Below are 21883 nucleotides of genomic sequence, written 5' to 3' on the forward strand. Positions count from 1 at the left end.
TAAGTATTTCCCAATAATCTTTAGGTTTCTTATCAAAACTTTCTGTCAACGAGTTAAATATCTTCTCTCTGTATTGTGCTTATTAAAATTTTACCATTTTTTTAGAACTTTTTAACAATTCAAAATATTTCTGTTTAAGTTGATTATTTGGACATTTTTTACGTTTATTTCCAACCAAGTTTATTTCTTTTTTTGTCTCAAAGACACAATTGTCTGACCATACCTGTTTATATTTTTTTCTCTTACTTTTAAATCTTTTTGATATTTTACAAGTAATCTTAGAGATATTTTCAAAAATATTAGTTAAATTTTCAGTTGCACCATCAACCCCTTTCTAATTTCCCTCATACTTATTGAATTCAAAATATAATATATCGTGTTTAATATGCTCTGATGTAAGAGCTTTAAGAAGCAAATTTTGTGAATTTTCAGTCCATTAATAGTTTTCAAATCTTTCCATTTTTTTTTCTATATGACTTTTAAGGTCAAAAATTTGTCTTATATTACAATTTAATGTTAACTGAATCTGTACATGATCTGACAAGTAAGTAAAATCATCAGTTTTAAAGTATTTCACTGAGGACAGGAGACTATCATAATCTACAGCACTGTATCCATTTATTGACATATAAGTTTAGTAGCCTAGGCTGTCCCCTAATAAAACTAGAGGCACTAAAGAGCCTGTGTCGCTCACTTTGGTCTATGTGAATATTAAACAAAGGAAGCAGATGGATCCATGACAAAGTTGTGTTTTGGTGATGGTGATATGTTTGTACATCTTACTTTACTGAACATTCTTGCTGCTTACAATTATCTCTATCTATAATGAACTTGGTCCAGTAGTTTCTGTGGAAAATGTTACCAGTAGTTAAAAATTTACAAATTTTATGAAAATTGTTTAAAATTGACTATAAAGGACAATAACTCCTCAGGGGGTCCATTGACCATTTTGGTCATGTTGACTTATTTGTAAATCTTACTTTGCTGTTCATTATTGGTGTTTACAGTTTATCTCTATTTATAATAATATTCAAGATAATAACCAAAAACAGCAAAATTTCCTTAAAATTACCAATTCAGGGACAGCAACCCAACACAGGGTTCTCTGATTCATCTGAAAATTTCAGGGCAGATAGTTTTTGACCTGATAAACAAATTTACTCGTGTCAGATTTGCTCTAAATGCTTTGGTTTTTTAGCTTTAAGCCAAAAGCTGTATTTCACCCCTATGTTCTATTTTTAGCCTTTGCGGCCATCTTGGTTGGTTTGGCGGTCACGTCACACATTTTTTAAACTAGGTACCCCAGAGATGATTGTGGACAAGTTTGGAATAATTTGGCCCAGCAGTTTCAGAGAAGATTTTTGTAAAAGATATTTAAAATTTACGAAAAATGGTTAAACATTGACTTTAAAGGGCAAAAACTCCTAAAGGGGTCAACTGACCATTTTGGTCATGTTGACTTATTTGTAAATCTTACTTTGCTGAACATTATTGCTGTTTACAGTTTATCTCTATCTATATTAATATTCAAGATAATAACCAAAAACAGCAAAATTTCCCTAAAATTACAAATTCAGGGGCAGCAACCCAACAACGGGTTGTCCGATTTATCAGAAAATTTCAGGGCAGATAGATCTTAACCTGATTGACAATTTTACCCCATGTCAGATTTGCTCTAAATGCTTCGGTTTTTGAGTTATAAGCCAAAAACTGCATTTTACCCCTATGTTCTATTTTTAGCCATGGTGGCCATCTTGGTTGGTTTGGCGTGTCACGCCACACATTTTTTAAACTAGATACCCTAGAGATGATTGTGGACAAGTTTGGATTAATTTGGCCCAGCAGTTTTAGAGGAGAAGATTTTTGTAAAAGATATTTAAAATTTACGAAAAATGGTTAAACATTGACTTTAAAGGGCAATAACTCCTAAAGAGGTCAACTGACCATTTTGGTCATGTTGACTTATTTGTAAATCTTACTTTGCTGAACATTATTGCTGTTTCAAGTTTATCTCTATCTATATTAATATTCAAGATAATAACCAAAAACAGCAAAATTTCCCTAAAATCACCAATTCAGGGGCAGCAACCCAACAACATGTTATCTGATTCATCTGAAAATTTCAGGGCAGATAGATCTTGACCTGATAAACAAATTTACCCCATGTCAGATTTGCTCTAAATGCTTCGGTTTTTGAGTTATAAGCCAAAAACTGCATTTTACCCCTATGTTCTATTTTTAGCCATGGTGGCCATCTTGGTTGGTTTGGCGTGTCACGCCACACATTTTTTAAACTAGATACCCTAGAGATGATTGTGGACAAGTTTGGATTAATTTGGCCCAGCAGTTTTAGAGGAGAAGATTTTTGTAAAAGATATTTAAAATTTACGAAAAATGGTTAAACATTGACTTTAAAGGGCAATAACTCCTAAAGAGGTCAACTGACCATTTTGGTCATGTTGACTTATTTGTAAATCTTACTTTGCTGAACATTATTGCTGTTTCAAGTTTATCTCTATCTATATTAATATTCAAGATAATAACCAAAAACAGCAAAATTTCCCTAAAATCACCAATTCAGGGGCAGCAACCCAACAACATGTTATCTGATTCATCTGAAAATTTCAGGGCAGATAGATCTTGACCTGATAAACAAATTTACCCCATGTCAGATTTGCTCTAAATGCTTTGGTTTTTGAGTTATAAGCCAAAAACTGCATTTTACCCCTATGTTCTATTTTTAACCATGGTAGCCATCTTGGTTAGTTTAGCGGGTCACGCCACACATTTTTTAAACTAGATACCCTAAAGATGATTGTGGCCAAGTTTGGATTAATTTGGCCCAGCAGTTTCAGAGAAGAAGTTTTTTGTAAAAGATATTTAAAATTTACAAAAATGGTTAAAAATTGACTTTAAAGGGTAATAACTCCTAAAGGGGTCAACTGACCATTTTGGTCATGTTGACTTATTTGTAAATCTTACTTTGCTGAACATTATTGCTGTTTACAGTTTATCTCTATCTATAATAATATTCAAGATAATAACCAAAAACAGCAAAATTTCCCTAAAATTACCAATTCAGGGGCAGCAACCCAACAACGGGTTGTCCGATTTATCTGAAAATTTCAGGGCAGATAGATCTTAACCTGATTAACAATTTTACCCCATGTCAGATTTGCTCTAAATGCTTTGGTTTTTGAGTTATAAGCCAAAAACTGCATTTTACCCCTATGTTCTATTTTTAGCCATGGCGGCCATCTTGGTTGGTTTGGCGTGTCAATGATGATTGTGGCCAAGTTTGGTTTAATTTGGCCAAGTAGTTTCAGAGGAGAAGATTTTTGTAAAAGTTAACGACCACGGACTACGGACGACAAGTGATGAGAAAAGCTCACTTGGCCCTTTGAGCCAGGTGAGCTAAAAAAACAATCAGTTTTAAGTGTATTAATAAAAAGGTTAGTCCCTCCATGTAAACGTTAAGCACAGACTGATTTCTTCATATTTAGTTTAACCTGTTTATTATACAGGTATTTCATCATAAAGTTGTACTTTATTATATTTTATCTGCATCTGTTTACCCTCAACTTTTGTACATGTATTTATACTGAAATTGTACTTTCTCTGTTGACTTGTATTAAGTTTTTAGAGAATAAAATATATATCTATCCAATAAGAATAAAACGAAATGTTACCTCCAATGATTTCACCCAAGGACTGCATCCTTGATCTACTAAACATTTTGTTACATCAATCCCTCCAAACTGAGCAGCATGATGTAAAGCTGTTTCCCCATACTATAACAATATAAAAATATAAACATGTTAATGGTGTGTGATAACAAAATCATGAGAGGAGTAAAACAATTTACCAAATGTAAGAAATATAACATCGGGTAAGAAAATATCCAATTATATTAGTGTATAAACTATTAAATGGGAGATTAAGATATATAAATTCAATGCATATTTTCTAATTCAGTGAAACAAAACAGGTAAAAAAAAATTAAACTCTTAATTATATAAGTGTAACAAGTCAAATAATAGCAACCCTCACTTTATATAAGTCAAACAAGTATTTGTTGACCATTTAACATGTATGATCAACAACATGATTTTATGTTGATTCAGTAGAATGATCAAAGTTAAAAAAAAAACTTTTTTTCAAGAAACATTAAAACGAGTGATATTTTCTGATTCAGTACGAAGAGACAAGAAAAATAAGACCCCACTTTATATAATTCTGTCAAGTATTTGTTATTTTTAAAAGATGGTTTACATTAGATCTGTAGAATTAACATTACCTAACTAAAGATGTTAACACAACTCGTTCTCATCAACTTCTCATTAAAATCAGATGTTAACAAAATAATTTTTCGTCAGGAAACAAAATAAAACCATAACGATCTGATTCAGTTCTGTGTTACGAATAAAATGAGACCCCACTTTATATAATTCTAACAAATATTTGTTGTCCATTAAACCTGTCTGATTAACAACATGATTTTGTGTAGATTCTGTATAAAGTGATGTTTGGTCAGAGTAAGGTGATTATATCTATCATTACCTTGGATGTAGCGTCTAACTGACTGCCGTGAGTGACCAGGTAAGTCACCACCTCCAGGTGTCCTCTCACAGCCGCCCACATTAATGGTGTCATTCCAGTCTGTAATATCAACATATAACAGACATCAAAACTTGTGTCATAAACTGGACAATGTTGTGTAATAAATATAAACAAAATATATATCACATGAATCAGTGGTCAAAACAGAATAAAATGACCAGTCACACTTCTATTTATATTCTACATAAACAACAAATAAACAACATGTTTTATTGTGAGATGTCAGAACTTCCATCAGAACTGTCAGGTTAAATAAAAACTTTTTTTCTAGAAACATAAACAATATTTATATCAATGGACTCAGCTGGACATGACAATTAAAATTAGACCCCACTTTATCTAATTTTAACGAATATTTGTTGTCCATTAAACCTGTCTGATTAACAATGATTACGTACAATGATCAAAAGTTAAAAAAAAAAAAATTCAAGAAACATTAAAACGAGTTATATTTTCTAATTCAGTACGAAGAGACAAGAAAAATAAGACCCCACTTTATATAATTCTGTCAAATATTTGTTATTTTTAAAAGATGTTTTACATTAGATCTGTAGAATTAATATTATCTGACTACAGAAGTTATTACAACTTTTTCTCATCAACTTCTTATTAAAATCAAATGTTTACAAAATAATTTTTCATCAGGAAACAAAATAAAACCTTAACTATCTGATTCAGTTCTGTGTTACGAATAAAATGAGACCCCACTTTATATAATTCTAACAAATATTTGTTGTCCATTAAACCTGTCTGATTAACAACATGATTTTCTGTAGATTCTGTATAAAGTGATGTTTGGTCAGAGTAAGATGATTATATCTATCATTACCAAGGTGGATGTAGCTTCTAACTGACTACCGTGAGTGACCAGGTAAGTCACAACCTCCAGGTGTCCGTACTTAGCTGCCAACATTAATGGTGTCAATCCAGCCTGTAATATCAACATATAACAGACATCAAAACTTGTGTCATAAACTGGACAATGTTGTGTAATAAATATAAACAAAATATATATCACATGAATCAGTGGTCAAAACAGAATAAAATGACCAGTCACACTTCTATTTATATTCTACATAAACAACAAATAAACAACATGTTTTGTTGTGATGTCAGAACTTCCATCAGAACTGTCAGGTTAAATAAAAACTTTTTTTCTAGAAACATAAACAATATTTATATCAATGGACTCAGCTGGACAAGACAATTAAAATGAGACCCCACTTTATCTAATTTTAACAAATATTTGTTGTCCATTAAACCTGTCTGATTAACAATGATTACGTACAATGATCAAAAGTTAAAAAAAAAAAAATTCAAGAAACATTAAAACGAGTTATATTTTCTGATTCAGTACGAAGAGACAAGAAAAATAAGACCCCACTTTATATAATTCTGTCAAATATTTGTTATTTTTAAAAGATGTTTTACATTAGATCTGTAGAATTAATATTATCTGACTACAGAAGTTATTACAACTTTTTCTCATCAACTTCTTATTAAAATCAAATGTTTACAAAATAATTTTTCATCAGGAAACAAAATAAAACCTTAACTATCTGATTCAGTTCTGTGTTACGAATAAAATGAGACCCCACTTTATATAATTCTAACAAATATTTGTTGTCCATTAAACCTGTCTGATTAACAACATGATTTTGTGTAGATTCTGTATAAAGTGATGTTTGGTCAGAGTAAGATGATTATATCTATCATTACCAAGGTGGATGTAGCTTCTAACTGACTGCCGTGAGTGACCAGGTAAGTCACAACCTCCAGGTGTCCGTACTTAGCTGCCAACATTAATGGTGTCAATCCAATCTGTAATATCAACATATAACAGACATCAAAACTTGTGTAATAAACTGGACAATAATGTGTAATAAATATAAACAAACTACATATCACATGAATCAGTGGTCAAAACTGAATAAAATGACCAGTCACACTTTTATTTATATTCTACATAAACAACAAATAAACAACATGTTTTATTGTGAGATGTCAGAACTTAAATCAGAACTGTCAGGTAAAAACATTTTTTTTTTTTCAGAAACATTAAAACGAGTTATATTTTCTGATTCAGTACGAAGAGACAAGAAAAATAAGACCCCACTTTATATAATTCTGCCAAGTATTTGTTATTTTTAAAAGATGTTTTACATAAGATCTGTAGAATTAACATTATCTAACTAAAGAAGTTAACACAACTTGTTCTCATCAACTTCTCATTAAAATCAGATGTTTACAAATTAATTTTTCATCAGGAAACAAAATGAAACCTTAACTATCTGATTCAGTTCTGTGTTATAAATAAAATGAGACCCCACTTTATATAATTCTAACAAATATGTGTTCTCCATTAAACCTATCTGATTAACAGTATTTTGTGTCTATTAAAAATAATGATCAAAGCTAAGAAATTATTTAGTGATATTTCCGTGTAAAATGTTGGTTGTCTACCAGCTGCTTCAAATCATATGAGTTGTTGTGTATAAGGGTAATATAGCAATGGTGTATGTTTCTGGTGAGTATAAGGGTAATATAGCAATGGTGTATGTTTGTTGTGAGTATAAGGGTAATATAGCAATGGTGTATGTTTGTAGAGAGTATAATGGTAATATAGCAATGGTGTATGTTTGTGGTGAGTATAAGGTTAATATAGCAATGGTGTATGTTTGTGATGTGTATAAGGGTAATATAGCAATGGTGAATGTTTGTGGTGAGTATAAGGGTAATATAGCAATGGCGTATGCTTGTGATGTGTATAAGGGTAATATAGCAATGGTGTATGTTTGTGGTGAGTATAAGGGTAATATAGCAATGGTGTATGTTTGTGATGAGTATAAGGGTAATATAGCAATGGTGTATGTTTGTGGTGAGTATAAGGGTGATATAGCAATGGTGTATGTTTGTGATGTGTATAAGGGTAATATAGCAATGGTGTATGTTTGTGGTGAGTATAAGGGTAATATAGCAATGGTGTATGTTTGTGGTGTGTATAAGGGTAATATAGCAATGGTGTATGTTTGTCGGGAGAATAAGGGTAATATAGCAATGGTGTATGTTTGTGGTGAGTATAAGGGTGATATAGCAATGGTGTATGTTTGTGATGTGTATAAGGGTAATATAGCAATGGTGTATGTTTGTGGTGAGTATAAGGGTAATATAGCAATGGTGTATGTTTGTGATGTGTATAAGGGTAATATAGCAATGGTATATATTTGTAGTGAGTATAAGGGTAATATAGCAATGGTGTATGTTTGTGGTGAGTATAAGGGTAATATAGCAATGGTGTATGTTTGTGGTGAGTATAAGGGTAATATAGCAATGGTGTATGTTTGTGGTGAGTATAAGGGTAATATAGCAATGGTGTATGTTTGTGGTGAGTATAAGGGTAATATAGCAATGGTGTATGTTTGTGGTGAGTATAAGGGTAATATAGTAATGGTGTATGTTTGTGATGAGTATAAGGGTAATATAGCAATGGTGTATGTTTGTAATGTGTGTAAGGGTAATATCGCAATGGTATATGTTTGTAGTGAGTAAAGGGTAATATAGCAATGGTGTATGTTTGTGGTGTGTATAAGGGTAATATAGCAATGGTGTATGTGTTGTTGTGTGTATAAGGGTAATATAGCAATGGTGTATGTTTGTGATGTGTATAAGGGTAATATAGCAATGGTGTATGTTTGTTGTGAGTATAAGGGTGATATAGCAATGGTGTATGTTTGTTTCGAGTATAAGGGTAATATAGCAATGGTGTATGTTTGTGGTGAGTATAAGGGTAATATAGCAATGGTGTATGTTTGTGGTGAGTATAAGGGTAATATAGCAATGGTGTATGTTTGTGGTGAGTATATGGGGTAATAAAGCAATGATGTATGTTTGTGGTGAGTATATGGGGTAATATAGCAATGGTGTATGTTTGTGGTGAGTATAAGGGTAATATAGCAATGGTATATGTTTGTGGTGAGTATATGGGGTAATATAGCAATGGTGTATGGTTGTGGTGAGTATATGGGGTAATATAGCAATGGTGTATGTTTGTGGTGAGTATATGGGGTAATATAGCAATGGTGTATGCTTGTGGTGAGTATAAGGGTAATATAGCAATGGTGTTTGTTTGTGGTGAGTATAAGGGTAATATAGCAATGGTGTATGTTTGTGGTGAGTATAATGGTGATATAGCAATGGTGTATATTTGTGGTGAGTATAATGGTGATATAGCAATGGTGTATGTTTGTGGTGAGTATATGGGGTAATATAGCAATGGTGTATGTTTGTGGTGAGTATAAGGGTAATATAGCAATGGTGTATGTTTATGGTGAGTATAATGGTGATATAGCAATGGTGTATGTTTGTGGTGAGTATATGGGGTAATATAGCAATGGTGTATGTTTGTGGTTAGTATAAGGGTAATATAACAATATTGTATGTTTGTGGTGAGTATAAGGGTAAATATAGCAATGGTGTATGTTTGTGGTGAGTATAAGGGTAATATAGCAATGCTGTATGTTTGTGGTGAGTTTAAGGGTAATATAACAATGGTGTATGTTTGTGGTGAGTATAAGGGTAATATAGCAATGGTGTATGTTTGTGGTCAGTATAAGGGTAATATAGCAATGGTGTATGTTTGTGATGAGTATAAGGGTAATATAGCAATGGTGTATGTTTGTGGTGAGTATAAGGGTAATATAGCAATGGTGTATGTTTGTGGTCAGTATAAGGGTAATATAGCAATGCTGTATGTTTGAGGTGAGTTTAAGGGTAATATAACAATGCTGTATGTTTGTGGTGAGTATAAGGGTAATATAGCAATGGTGTATGTTTGTGGTCAGTATAAGGGTAATATAGCAATGGTGTATGTTTGTGGTGAGTATAAGGGTAATATAGCAATGGTGTATGTTTGTGATGAGTATAAGGGTATTATAGCAATGGTGTATGTTTGTGGTGAGTATAAGGGTAATATAGCAATGGTGTATGTTTGTGGTCAGTATAAGGGTAATATAGCAATGGTGTATGTTTGTGGTGAGTATAAGGGTAATATAGCAATGGTGTATGTTTGTGGTCAGTATAAGGATAATATAGTAATGGTGTATGTTTGTGGTGAGTATAAGGGTAATATAGCAATGGTGTATGTTTGTGATGAGTATAAGGGTGAAATAGCAATGGTGTGTGTTTGTGGTGAGTATAAGGGTAATATAGCAATGGGGTATGTTTGTGATGAGTATAAGGGTGATATAGCAATGGTGTGTGTTTGTGGTGAGTATAAGGGTAATATAGCAATGGGGTATGTTTGTGGTGAGTATAAGGGTAATATAGCAATGGTGTATGTTTGTGGTGAGTATAAGGGTAATATAGCAATGGTGTATGTTTGTGGTGAGTATAAGGGTAATATAGCAATGGTGTATGTTTGTGATGAGTATAAGGGTAATATAGCAATGGTGTGTGTTTGTGATGAGTATAAGGGTAATATAGCAATGGTGTGTGTTTGTGGTGAGTATAAGGGTAATATAGCAATGGTGTATGTTTGTGATGAGTATAAGGGTGATATAGCAATGGTGTATGTTTGTGGTGTGTATAAGGGTGATATAGCAATGGTGTATGTTTGTGGTGTGTATAAGGGTGATATAGCAATGGTGTATGTTTGTGGTGTGTATAAGGGTGATATAGCAATGGTGTATGTTTGTGGTGAGTGTAAGGGTAATATAGCAATGGTGAATGTTTGTGGTGAGTATAAGGGTGATATAGCAATGGTGTATGTTTGTGGTGAGTATAAGGGTAATATAGAAATGGTGTATGTTTGTGGTGTGTATAATGGTAATATAGCAATGGTGTATGTTTGTGGTCTGTATAAGGGTAATATAGCAATGGTGTATGTTTGTGGTGAGTATAAGGGTAATATAGAAATGGCGTATGTTTGTGGTGTGTATAATGGTAATATAGCAATGGTGTATGTTTGTGGTGTATATAAGGGTAATATAGCAATGGTGTATGTTTGTGGTGAGTATAAGGGTAATATAGCAATGGTGTATGTTTGTGGTGAGTATAAGGGTGATATAGCAATGGTGTATATTTGTGGTGAGTATAAGGGTAATATAGAAATGGTGTATGTTTGTGGTGTGTATAATGGTAATATAGCAATGGTTTATGTTTGTGGTGTGTATAAGGGTAATATAGCAATGGTGTATGTTTGTGGTGAGTATAAGGGTAATATAGCAATGGTGTATGTTTGTGGTGAGTATAAGGGTGATATAGCAATGGTATAGCAATGGTGTATGTTTGTGGTGAGTATAAGGGTAATATAGCAATGGTGTATGTTTGTGGTGAGTATACGGGTAATATAGCAATGGTGTATGTTTGTGGTGAGTATAAGGGTAATATAGCAATGGTGTATGTTTGTGGTGAGTATACGGGTAATATAGCAATGGCGTATGTTTGTGGTGAGTATAAGGGTAATATAGCAATGGTGTATGTTTGTGGTGAGTATAAGAGTAATATAGCAATGGAATATGTTTGTGGTGAGTATAAGTAAAGAACTGCATTAAGCCATGTTTATTTTTTGCAAGTTTGCATTGCCTATAAGTGTGATCTGTCACTTGTTTGTGATGAGTGTAATAATGTCATTGCTATGTCACATGTTGGTGTTGAGTATAAGAGTGTCATTGCTATGTCACATGTTGGTGTTGAGTTTAAGAGTGACATTATGTAGGTGTCACATGTCATGTTCAGTACAGGAGTGGTAAATTAATGTTGTATGATCAGGTGTCACATGTCATGTTTAGTACAAGGGTGGTAAATGAAAGTTGTATAATCAGATGGCACAAGCCATGTTCAGTACTGGAGTGGTAAATGCAAGTTGTATGATCAGGTGTCACTTGTCATGTTAAGTACAGGAGAGGTAAATGCATGGTGTATGATCAGGTGTCACATGTCATGTTCAGTAGAGGAGTGGTAAATGAATGTTGTATGATCAGGTGTCACATGTCATATTCAGTACAGGAGTGGTTAATGAATGTTGTATAATCAGGTGTTACATATCATGTTTAGTACTGGAGTGGTAAATGCATATTGTATGATCAGGTGTCACATGTCATGTTCAGTACAGGAGTGGTAAATGCATGTTGTATGATCAGGTGTCACATGTCATGTTCAGTACAGGAGTGGTAAATGCATGTTGTATGATCAGGTGTCACATGTCATGTTCAGTACAGGAGTAGTAAATGAATGTTGTATAATCAGGTGTTACATCTCATGTTCAGTACAATAGTGGTAAATGCATGTTGTATGATCAGGTGTCACATGTCATGTTCAGTACAAGAGTGGTAAATGAATGTTGTATGATCAGGTGTCACATGTCATGTTCAGTACAGGAGTGGTAAATGCATGTTGTATGATGTGGTGTCACATGTCATGTTCAGTACAAGAGTGGTAAATGAATGTTGTATGATCAGGTGTCACATGTCATGTTCAGTTCTGGAGTGGTAAATGCATGTTGTATAATCAGGTGTTACATATCATTGTCAGTACAGGAGTGGTTAATGAATGTTGTATAATCAGGTGTCACATGTCATGTTCAGTACAGGAGTGGTAAATGAATGTTGTATAATCAGGTGTTACATATCATGTTCAGTACAATAGTGGTAAATGCATGTTGTATGATCAGGTGTCACATGTCATGTTCAGTTCTGGAGTGGTAAATGAATGTTGTATGTTCAGGTGTCACATGTCATGTACAGTACAGGAGTGGTAAATGCATGTTGTATGATGTGGTGTCACATGTCATGTTCAGTACAAGAGTGGTAAATGAATGTTGTATGATCAGATGTCACATGTCATGTTCAGTACTGGAGTGGTAAATGCATGTTGTATGATCAAGTGTCACATGTCTTGTTCAGTTCTGGAGTGGTAAATGCATGTTGTATAATCAGGTGTTACATATCATGTTCAGTACAGGAGTGGTTAATAAATGTTGTATAATCAGGTGTCATATGTCATGTTCAGTACAAGAGTGGTAAATAAAAGTTGTATGATCAGGTGTTACATGTCATGTTCAGTACAAGAGGGGTAAATGATTGTTGTATGATAAGGTGTCATATGTCATGTTAAGTACATGAGTGATAAATGAATGCTGTATGATCAGGTGTTACATGTCATGTTCAGTGCAAGAGGGTAAATGAATGTTGTATGATAAGGTGTCACATGACATGTTAGTTCAGGAGTGGTAAATGATTGTTGTATAATCAGATGTTACATGCATATATGTCATGTTCAGTAGAGGAGTGGTTAATGAATGTTGTATAATCAAGTGTTACATATCAAGTTTAGTACTGGAGTGGTAAATGCATGTTGTATGATCAGGTGTCACATGTCATGTTCAGTACAGGAGTGGTAAATGCATGTTGTATGATCAGGTGTCACATGTCATGTTCAGTACAGGAGTGGTAAATGCATGTTGTATGATCAGGTGTCACATGTCATGTTCAGTACAGGAGTGGTTAATGAATGTTGTATAATCAAGTGTTACATATCAAGTTTAGTACTGGAGTGGTAAATGCATGTTGTATGATCAGGTGTCACATGTCATGTTCAGTACAGGAGTGGTTAATGAATGTTGTATAATCAAGTGTTACATATCAAGTTTAGTACTGGAGTGGTAAATGCATGTTGTATGATCAGGTGTCACATGTCATGTTCAGTACAGGAGTGGTAAATGCATGTTGTATGATCAGGTGTCACATGTCATGTTCAGTACAGGAGTGGTAAATGCATGTTGTATGATCAGGTGTCACATGTCATGTTCAGTACAGGAGTGGTAAATGCATGTTGTATGATCAGGTGTCACATGTCATGTTAAGTACATGAGTGGTAAATGCATGTTGTATGATCAGGTGTCACATGTCATGTTCAGTACAGGAGTGGTAAATGAATGTTGTATAATCAGGTGTTACATATCATATTCAGTACAATAGTGGTAAATGCATGTTGTATGATCAGGTGTCACATGTCATGTTCAGTTCTGGAGTGGTAAATGAATGTTGTATGATCAGGTGTCACATGTCATGTTCAGTACAGGAGTGGTAAATTAATGTTGTATAATCAGGTGTTAAATATCATGTTCAGTACAATAGTGGAAAATGCATGTTGTATGATCAGGTGTCACATGTCATGTTCAGTTCTTGAGTGGTAAATGAATGTTGTATGATCAGGTGTCAAATGTCATGTTCAGTTCTGGAGTGGTAAATGAATGTTGTATGATCAGGTGTCACATGTCATGTTCAGTACAGGAGTGGTAAATGCATGTTGTATGATGTGGTGTCACATGTCATGTTCAGTACAAGTGTGGTAAATGAATGTTGTATGATCAGATGTCACATGTCATGTTCAGTACTGGAGTGGTAAATGCATGTTGTATGATCAGATGTCACATGTCATGTTCAGTTCTGGAGTGGTAAATGCATGTTGTATAATCAGGTGTTACATATCATGTTCAGTACAGGAGTGGTTAATGAATGTTGTATAATCAGGTGTCACATATCATGTTCAGTACAAGAGTGGTAAATGAATGTTGTATGATCTGGTGTTACATGTCATGTTCAGTACAAGAGGGGTAAATGAATGTTGTATGATAATGTGTCACATGTCATGTTCAGTACTGTAGTGGAGAATGCAGGTTGTACGATCAGGTGTTTCATGCATATATGTCATGTTCAGTACAGGAGTGGTAAATGAATGCTGTATGATCAGGTGTTACATGTCATGTTCAGTACAAGAGGGGTAAATGAATGTTGTATGATACGGTGTCACATGTCATGTTCAGTACAGGAGTGGTAAATGAATGTTGTATAATCAGATGTAACATATCATGTTCAGTACAGGAGTGGTTAATGAATGTTGTATAATCAGGTGTCACATGTCATGTTCAGTACAGGAGTGGTTAATGAATGTTGTATGATCAGGTGTCACATGTCATGTTCAGTACAAGATTGGTAAATAAATGTTGTATAATCAGGTGTTACATGTCATGTTCAGTATAGGAGTGGTAAATGAATGTTGTATAATCAGTGTCACATGTCATGTTTAGTACAAGAGTGGTAAATGAATGTTGTATGGTCAGGTGTCACATGTCATGTTCAGTACAGGAGTGGTAAATGAATGTTGTATAATCATGTGTCACATGTCATGTTTAGTACAGGAGTGGTTAATGAATGTTGTATGATCAGGTGTCCATTGTCATATTCAGTACAGGAGTGGTTAATGAATGTTGTATGATCAGGTGTCATGTCTCAAGTCATGGTCATGCAAGATTGTTTTGGGACCAAAGTAATGTTTTTTGTGTAGAATACTATGTTACGTGTAATAAAGTAAATCAATATTTCAATTGTTTACAGTTACGAAGTATCAGACAGCAACTCTTTGACATACAAACTGGAGTGATATTTATCAGTGTAATAAAGTTAATCACAATATATCATAATACTATGTTTCTTAATATTTTGAAGACAAGAGTATTGCAATAACTAGAATGTACACTGAATCATTGAACACTGACAAGGGCAGTGTTTAACTGATCCACATTATGTGTACTATATATAATAAATATCTGTGAATGTGTTAAACATTTTATTTTACTTACAGAATTTCTACATTCCAAGTTAGCTCTGTTCTTTACACATAATTCTACCTCTTTTATATTCCCATTCTCTGCAGCTGTAAGAAGTTTCTGTAAGCAAAACAAATCTATTTTCCTCTAGAACATACAAATGTATCATAAATGTAATAATTGAATTTAACAAGCTACATTTTTACAGTTTCAAAAGTTTATACCAAATACAGTGATTACCAAGAAGGTGTGAAATGTTGTGTATAATTTCAGAGTTTTTTTTTAGAAAAGTCTTTAGACAATTGTATTATGCATCAGTTTTGAGATCAGCCTAAGTTTTTGTTGAGGTTTGTGTTGCTCGGTCTTTAGTTTTTTATGTAATGTTTTGAATATAAAAAGAAGACGTGGTAAAACTGGTATGATTGCCAATGAGACAATTCAACAAAATAGACAAAATGACACAGAAAATAACAACTATAGGTCACTGTACAGGATTCAACAATGATCAAAGCCCATATGGCATAGTCAGCTATAAAAGGCCCTGAACTGACTAATGTAGACCGTTGAATTTTGATTGTTTTTCATTTTTTCTATGGCGTTGTCAGATTCTCTTCAACTTAAAGAGTTATGAATGTCCTACAATATCTTACGTTTCTTTTTTTTTTGTCTCCTGGAATTTTGTATATTGAAATTCTGTTCACTGTAGTCATTTTGATTTCTCCTGTTCTCCCACTGAGAATACTGCACGCTTGTATCTTTATAACATAGGTCACATGACATAGGTCACATGACACTGACTGACTCTGAGAATATTACAAACCTGTATCTTTATGTACATTTTATAGACAACATAAGTCACATGCCATAGGTCACATGACACTGACTGACTCTGAGAATACTGCACGCCTGTATCTTTATGTACAGTTTGTAGACAACATAGATCACATGACATACATTTTGTAGGTCACATGACACTGACTGACTCTGAGAATACATTACTACACACCTGTATCTTTCTGTACAGTTTATAGACAACATGGGACACATGACATAGGTCACATGACACTGACTTTTAAGAAGAAAAACTTACCTCATCCCAACTTGCCATTATATCCTGTAAAAGAAAATGAAATCATTGTATATTGATAAAAATAAGGAGATATGATTACCAATGAGACAACTATCAACTTAAGTTCAAATGAAGTGGATGTAAGCAATTATAGCCAACGGTACGGCCTTCAACAGTAAGAACAAGAGGCTGTCAAGTGACAGCAAACTGGATTTTCCTGCATACAATGTAGGTCAACCCTGAACAGTTGAACAAGTATGGACACAACATTTAAGCTTAAAACAGCTCTGAATTTGGATTCTGATTGAATATTTATAATAGATTATTTTCTAATTAAGAGGGAATGCCAAAAACCATCAAGCTTCCTCCCTAAAATTTATTGAAAGTACATTTTTAATTAATAATGAAAATGATATTTGCAAATCTGAAACACAAACAGGATCATGTAAAAAAATAAACATTAACACACACAGCAAAAATGAATTACCACATAACAACTGTGACATCTACCTTCATAACACACATGACTTTAAAAAAAAGCCAAAAAGAAATTTTGATGTTATCATTACTCAGGTCAGGGACACTACCTTATATGGAAATGCATGAATTAGCATACTTATGTTCTCGCACGTGTAATTGTTTATTTACGTGTGACGCAATTTATTGTTACCTGTTTTTTTTTTACCAATCCACTAAATGAGCAACAATGCATTATGGACTACTACGTGTTTACAATCAACCAAGAACATATGCTACTTACTTAAATACAACACATTTTGTCGTGCAATGTGGGATTAACAATTTCGCTTAGTTTTTCATTTTTTGTATCCACATTTATAGTTCGTGATATAAAGTATTTGTTCCATGCTCAGATTAATGAAGAGTTCTTTCTATGCGAAGTAAAAGTGTTTGATTTACCAGATATATAGCTATTCACGTGTTTGATGATGACATGCAGAATTCATGTATTTGTCCACCAGACAGCAACGAAACAAAGTAACAGTGAAAAACACAATTACACATCAGACAAACATATAAGTGTAAAGTTAGCCGTCGATTACAGCCGATGCTAATATTCATGAGTGCAGAAACTTTCGTATAGATAGTTAAAGAGAAATGTGTGATCCATGAATTTTGTGTTCATACAAAAGACGAAGACTAAGAGTTTGTCAAGTATCTGATGGGGTCACTAAACTTTTTGAGTTTAAAAATATATATTGCACCTACTATTATGTTTAAAAAGTAATTTAAATCGAGGACAAAATGTGTTTATATATTTGTCTTTAAGAGACAATAGCGTATAATCATCAATCGTGGCCATTAATAGCAGACTATACTGTATGGGGTTTTCTCATTGTTGAAGGCATTACAGTTGCCTATCATTACTTACATCCACTTTATTTGTGCTTAAGTGGATAGTTGTCCCATTTGGCAATCATACCCCATCTCCTTATTTTTGTATATAAACATCCCTCAGAAGTTCGGGTTTCCATTATAAAGTATTTACATACATCACAGTGTTTACAAAAAAGTATTGATTTTTGACATATTTCATTATTTGGCACTTTCAAACTGTTCCCTTTGCTCTGACGGTAGTGGAAAACAACTGTTGTTTCATATGGTTTTCGTCTTTGCTAAGATTTTTTTTCAAATGGAGATATAAGATTTTTTTTTTATTTTAATCGGACTCGGACTCGAACATTTGTCAATCTTAATAAAATCATTAATGATGTTATCCATGTTTATGTTCGACAACGTTGGAAATTTGATATGTTTTGTGAAAATTGCACCTTTACACCTATAAACCTACTATATTTCTTTTATGCATTGGATATAAAAATTTCTATTTTTGTATATAAAATAAGGCTGGTTTTTTTTATGTTATTTTACACAAATAATTTTTGGTCACTTTATAGCTTACTTTTCAGTTTTCAGCAACGAACCTACGATTGATTACTTTACTAGATTGTGTATTGAATGGAAAGATATCTCAAATTGGCACTCATACATCATCGTCGTATTGCTAACTTAATCATGTTAATCATGTTAATAGGTAATATTGCACCCACTATGATCCAGAGGATTTATATAATCGGAGATATTGCACAGGACAGCAGCCGAACGATAAAAATACCTATGACGGACTCTGCTGTTGTCTGTTTTATAGTCGGGTTGTTGTCTCTTTGACACATTCCCAATTTCCATTCTCAATTTTATGCATCGAGTGATGAAACTATACAAAATATGTTAAGCTATTTACCGTCCAAGCTTTAATATGTTTAATAATACTTATTTTTAGCATACTCAATATTATGATTTTCAGATCCTGATAAAAAGTTTACACATCCAGACTCCAGTACATATAGAAGTGTTTCTGTGCCAGTTTTTGTGTTTTTCGAGGCAGAAATGTTTTTGGAATGACATTATATATGTTTTAAAGAGATTACAAAATTTTCATACTTGACAGTAATCATTTCATACGAAATTTCAAGTTTCAAGTCGTGAAATTATTGCACAGGTACAATGCATAACAATGGAAAAAAACCTGTTTAACTACTTTTACAAGGCGAGAAAGAAAGTCGAACAGTGAAGCTCGTAAGCAATACTTTTTCAATCTGAGCATGCAAACTGAAGATTATGTAATTTTAAAGAAACGTGTTAAAGTAAAGTCCCTTACTTATTACAATACAATTAAATACCCAAAGTGAAATCTGTTGGTACGAGTTCTACAACCGTCAATATGGGATTACATGTGGGTCTTCGTCAAACTGTTATTGCAACTTCAGCATGTTATTGTTAAGTCTGTCTGCAAGGCCTTAAAGCCACTTTATATTCATACCCCTTCTGCCACCAGTCAATCAGAATCTGAAAAAAAAGTTTTAAAATTTAAAACATGTAAACAGATTAAACAGAATAGAGAATGGAAACAAGGAATGTGTCAAAGAGACAACAACCCAACCAGAGAGCAGAGACAGCCAAAGGCCAACAATGGGTCATCAACACAGCGAGAAAATTCCGCACCCAGAGGCACACTTGATCTGGCCCCTAAAGGCTAAACAATAATGATTACTAGTTCAGCAAAGTATAATGTAAAGGCAAATATGTTTGTTATTTGTAAAATTAATCATAAATATTTTTAGTGGCCTCTAGGGAAGGAACTCTTGAAACTGTGCGCAGAAACTAAATGCATAGCCATGATAACTAATTTTTGAATTAAATTAATAATTTTTCATTAACCATGGTAAATCAATGAGACGAGGCTTTTAAGGGATAAACTTAGCTTAGCTTATATGTAACTTACTAGTCTATATATGAGAAACTTGGGAATTACTGGGAAGCTTGCGCAGAACCTCATTACATGCTCTAATCATTATTTCTTACAATAAATTAAAATACATTGTAATTAAGCATGTACATAACAGGCTATTATTTGAACTTGGAATTATTTTTACTATGGAATTTGCATAATTTCTTCTGTTTAAAATTTTCAGTAAATTCTATGTTTATTTGGTATAATAATCTTTTGAGCGGTAAAATATCTCTTTCCATTAAATGTATTTTGGTTAGATAGTGTTGTGCGCGGCACAGTACATTCTATTGAAAATAAACTATTTTCTTTGTAATGGTAAGTGTTGTGCGCAGCACAGAACATTTCAGTATAGAATAAACATGGAATTTATTAAAAATTTCAATAACAAGAAAACAAGCAAATTCCATAATTAAAAATAATTCCATGTATAAATAATAGCCTGTTACATGTATATGTCTGAGCAAATGCTTTGGAGTGATGAAGAGAAGCTGTAATAACACCCTTTAGTTATTACAGACATACATGTACTTTTTCTGTTATAACATAGGTGAACTATCTGACTATGCATGATGGGAAAACTATGAACTGTTATATCTTTCTATAGTTGAGTATACACAAAGACAATAGTAATATCAATAGAACTTGTATACATTTAAACAAAACTAATGATGTATATTGTTCCTTTGAAACATGTAACATACATATGTTATCACAGTTCTTTGATTTTTTAGTCCACAATAACAAATGTATGTTATTTTTCTGTAATAACTCTATAAAGTTATATCCTTGACTGACTGAACCATGAAAATGAGGTCAACGTTGGGTGACAGCTGCCAGTTGGACATGTATATCTTATAATAATTCCATATACAAATAAATTGGGAATGTTTCCATGGGACACAGAAGTTGCCCCCGCTTGCATATCATATAAAGTTATAAAAGGACATAACTGAAGAACGGTAAAGGTCACTATCAAAATTTGGTTGAGGTTAACTTAAGTCGGAGAACGGAAACGAAAAATTCAGCACCTTAAAGGCTTTACCATTTGTAAAAGGGCATAACTCTAGAACGGTTTAAGTGAAGCATCAAAATTCAAACTTGATCTGTGCTTTGTGGAAATAAGCATTGTGTATAAGTTTCATAACATTTGGTTGAGGCAAATTAAAGTTAGAGAACGGATACCACCTTTGGGACAGACGGACGCACAGACCGACAAGGGCATAAATATAGTAGACATATTGCTAACAGTATTTGAGATATGATATATATTTTATTCTCATAAAACCATGAAGTACATAGGTTACAGAGAAGTTAAAAACATGCATATGGACTTGACCCATACAAATTTAACCTTGCATGTTCACTGATCCATGAATAGAAAACTGTCTTGACGGGCACTAGGACCCTGCAAGGTAAGCACATACCAAATATAGTTATCCAATTACTCAAAATAAGAGAGAAATAAAGAATACTAATAATCTTCATTTTTTTTTCAAGTAGTCACTGAACCATGAAAATGAGGTCAAGGACAATGGACATATGAAAGACAGTCACAGAAACTTCATAACATAAGGCATCTATATCCAAAGTACGAAGTATGAAGGATCCAGGTCTTCTACCTTCTGAAATATTGGGCTTTTAAGAAGTCTGTTACGATGCTGCCGCTGCCACCACCGCTGGATCACTATCCCTATGTCGAGCTTTCTGCAACAAAAGTCATAGCCTGGACAAAAACTAATTACATGCATGTATTATTTCAGCCATCTTGGTTCGTGGGCGGGGTCACTGGACACATTTTTTAAACTAGATACCCAAATGATGATTGTGGACAAGTTTGGTTAAATTTGTCTTTGTAGTTTCAGAGGAGAAGATTTTTGTAAAAGGTTACAAAAATTTACCAAAAATTGTAAAAAATTGACTATAACATGTATAAAGGGTAATAACTCTGTAAGGGGTCAACTGACCATTTTGGTCATGTTGACTTTTTTGTAGATCTTACTTTGCTGAACATTATTGCTGTTTACAGTTTATCTCTATCTATAATAAATTTCAAGATATAAATAACCAAAAACGGCAAAATTTCCTTAAAACTACATATTCAGGGGCAGTAACCCAACAACGGGTTGTACGATTCATCTGAAAATTTCAGGGCAAATTCATCTTAACCTAATAAACAATTTTACCCCTATTTTTAGCCATGGCAGCCATCTTGAATGGTTGGCCGGGTCACCGGACACATTTTTTAAAACTAGATACCCCAATTATGATTGTGGCCAAT

General features: G+C 33.4%; 1 protein-coding gene across 1 annotated transcript in view; it reads right to left on the reverse strand.

Annotated features, from left to right (window-relative positions):
- LOC134718287 (protein fem-1 homolog A-like) overlaps positions 1 to 21883 on the reverse strand; it is a 50034-nt gene that overhangs the window by 14544 nt on the left and 13607 nt on the right. Inside the window, exons 2-7 of the mRNA XM_063580779.1 lie at positions 16317 to 16340; positions 15260 to 15373; positions 6340 to 6441; positions 5450 to 5551; positions 4561 to 4659; positions 3690 to 3791 (exon numbers count right to left, since the gene is read on the reverse strand). Coding sequence (XP_063436849.1) covers positions 3690 to 3791; positions 4561 to 4659; positions 5450 to 5551; positions 6340 to 6441; positions 15260 to 15373; positions 16317 to 16340 — 543 coding nt within the window. The remainder of the gene's footprint in view (positions 1 to 3689; positions 3792 to 4560; positions 4660 to 5449; positions 5552 to 6339; positions 6442 to 15259; positions 15374 to 16316; positions 16341 to 21883) is intronic.

This window comes from Mytilus trossulus, chromosome 5 (assembly GCF_036588685.1).
Source record: "Mytilus trossulus isolate FHL-02 chromosome 5, PNRI_Mtr1.1.1.hap1, whole genome shotgun sequence".
NCBI lineage: Eukaryota > Metazoa > Mollusca > Bivalvia > Mytilida > Mytilidae > Mytilus > Mytilus trossulus.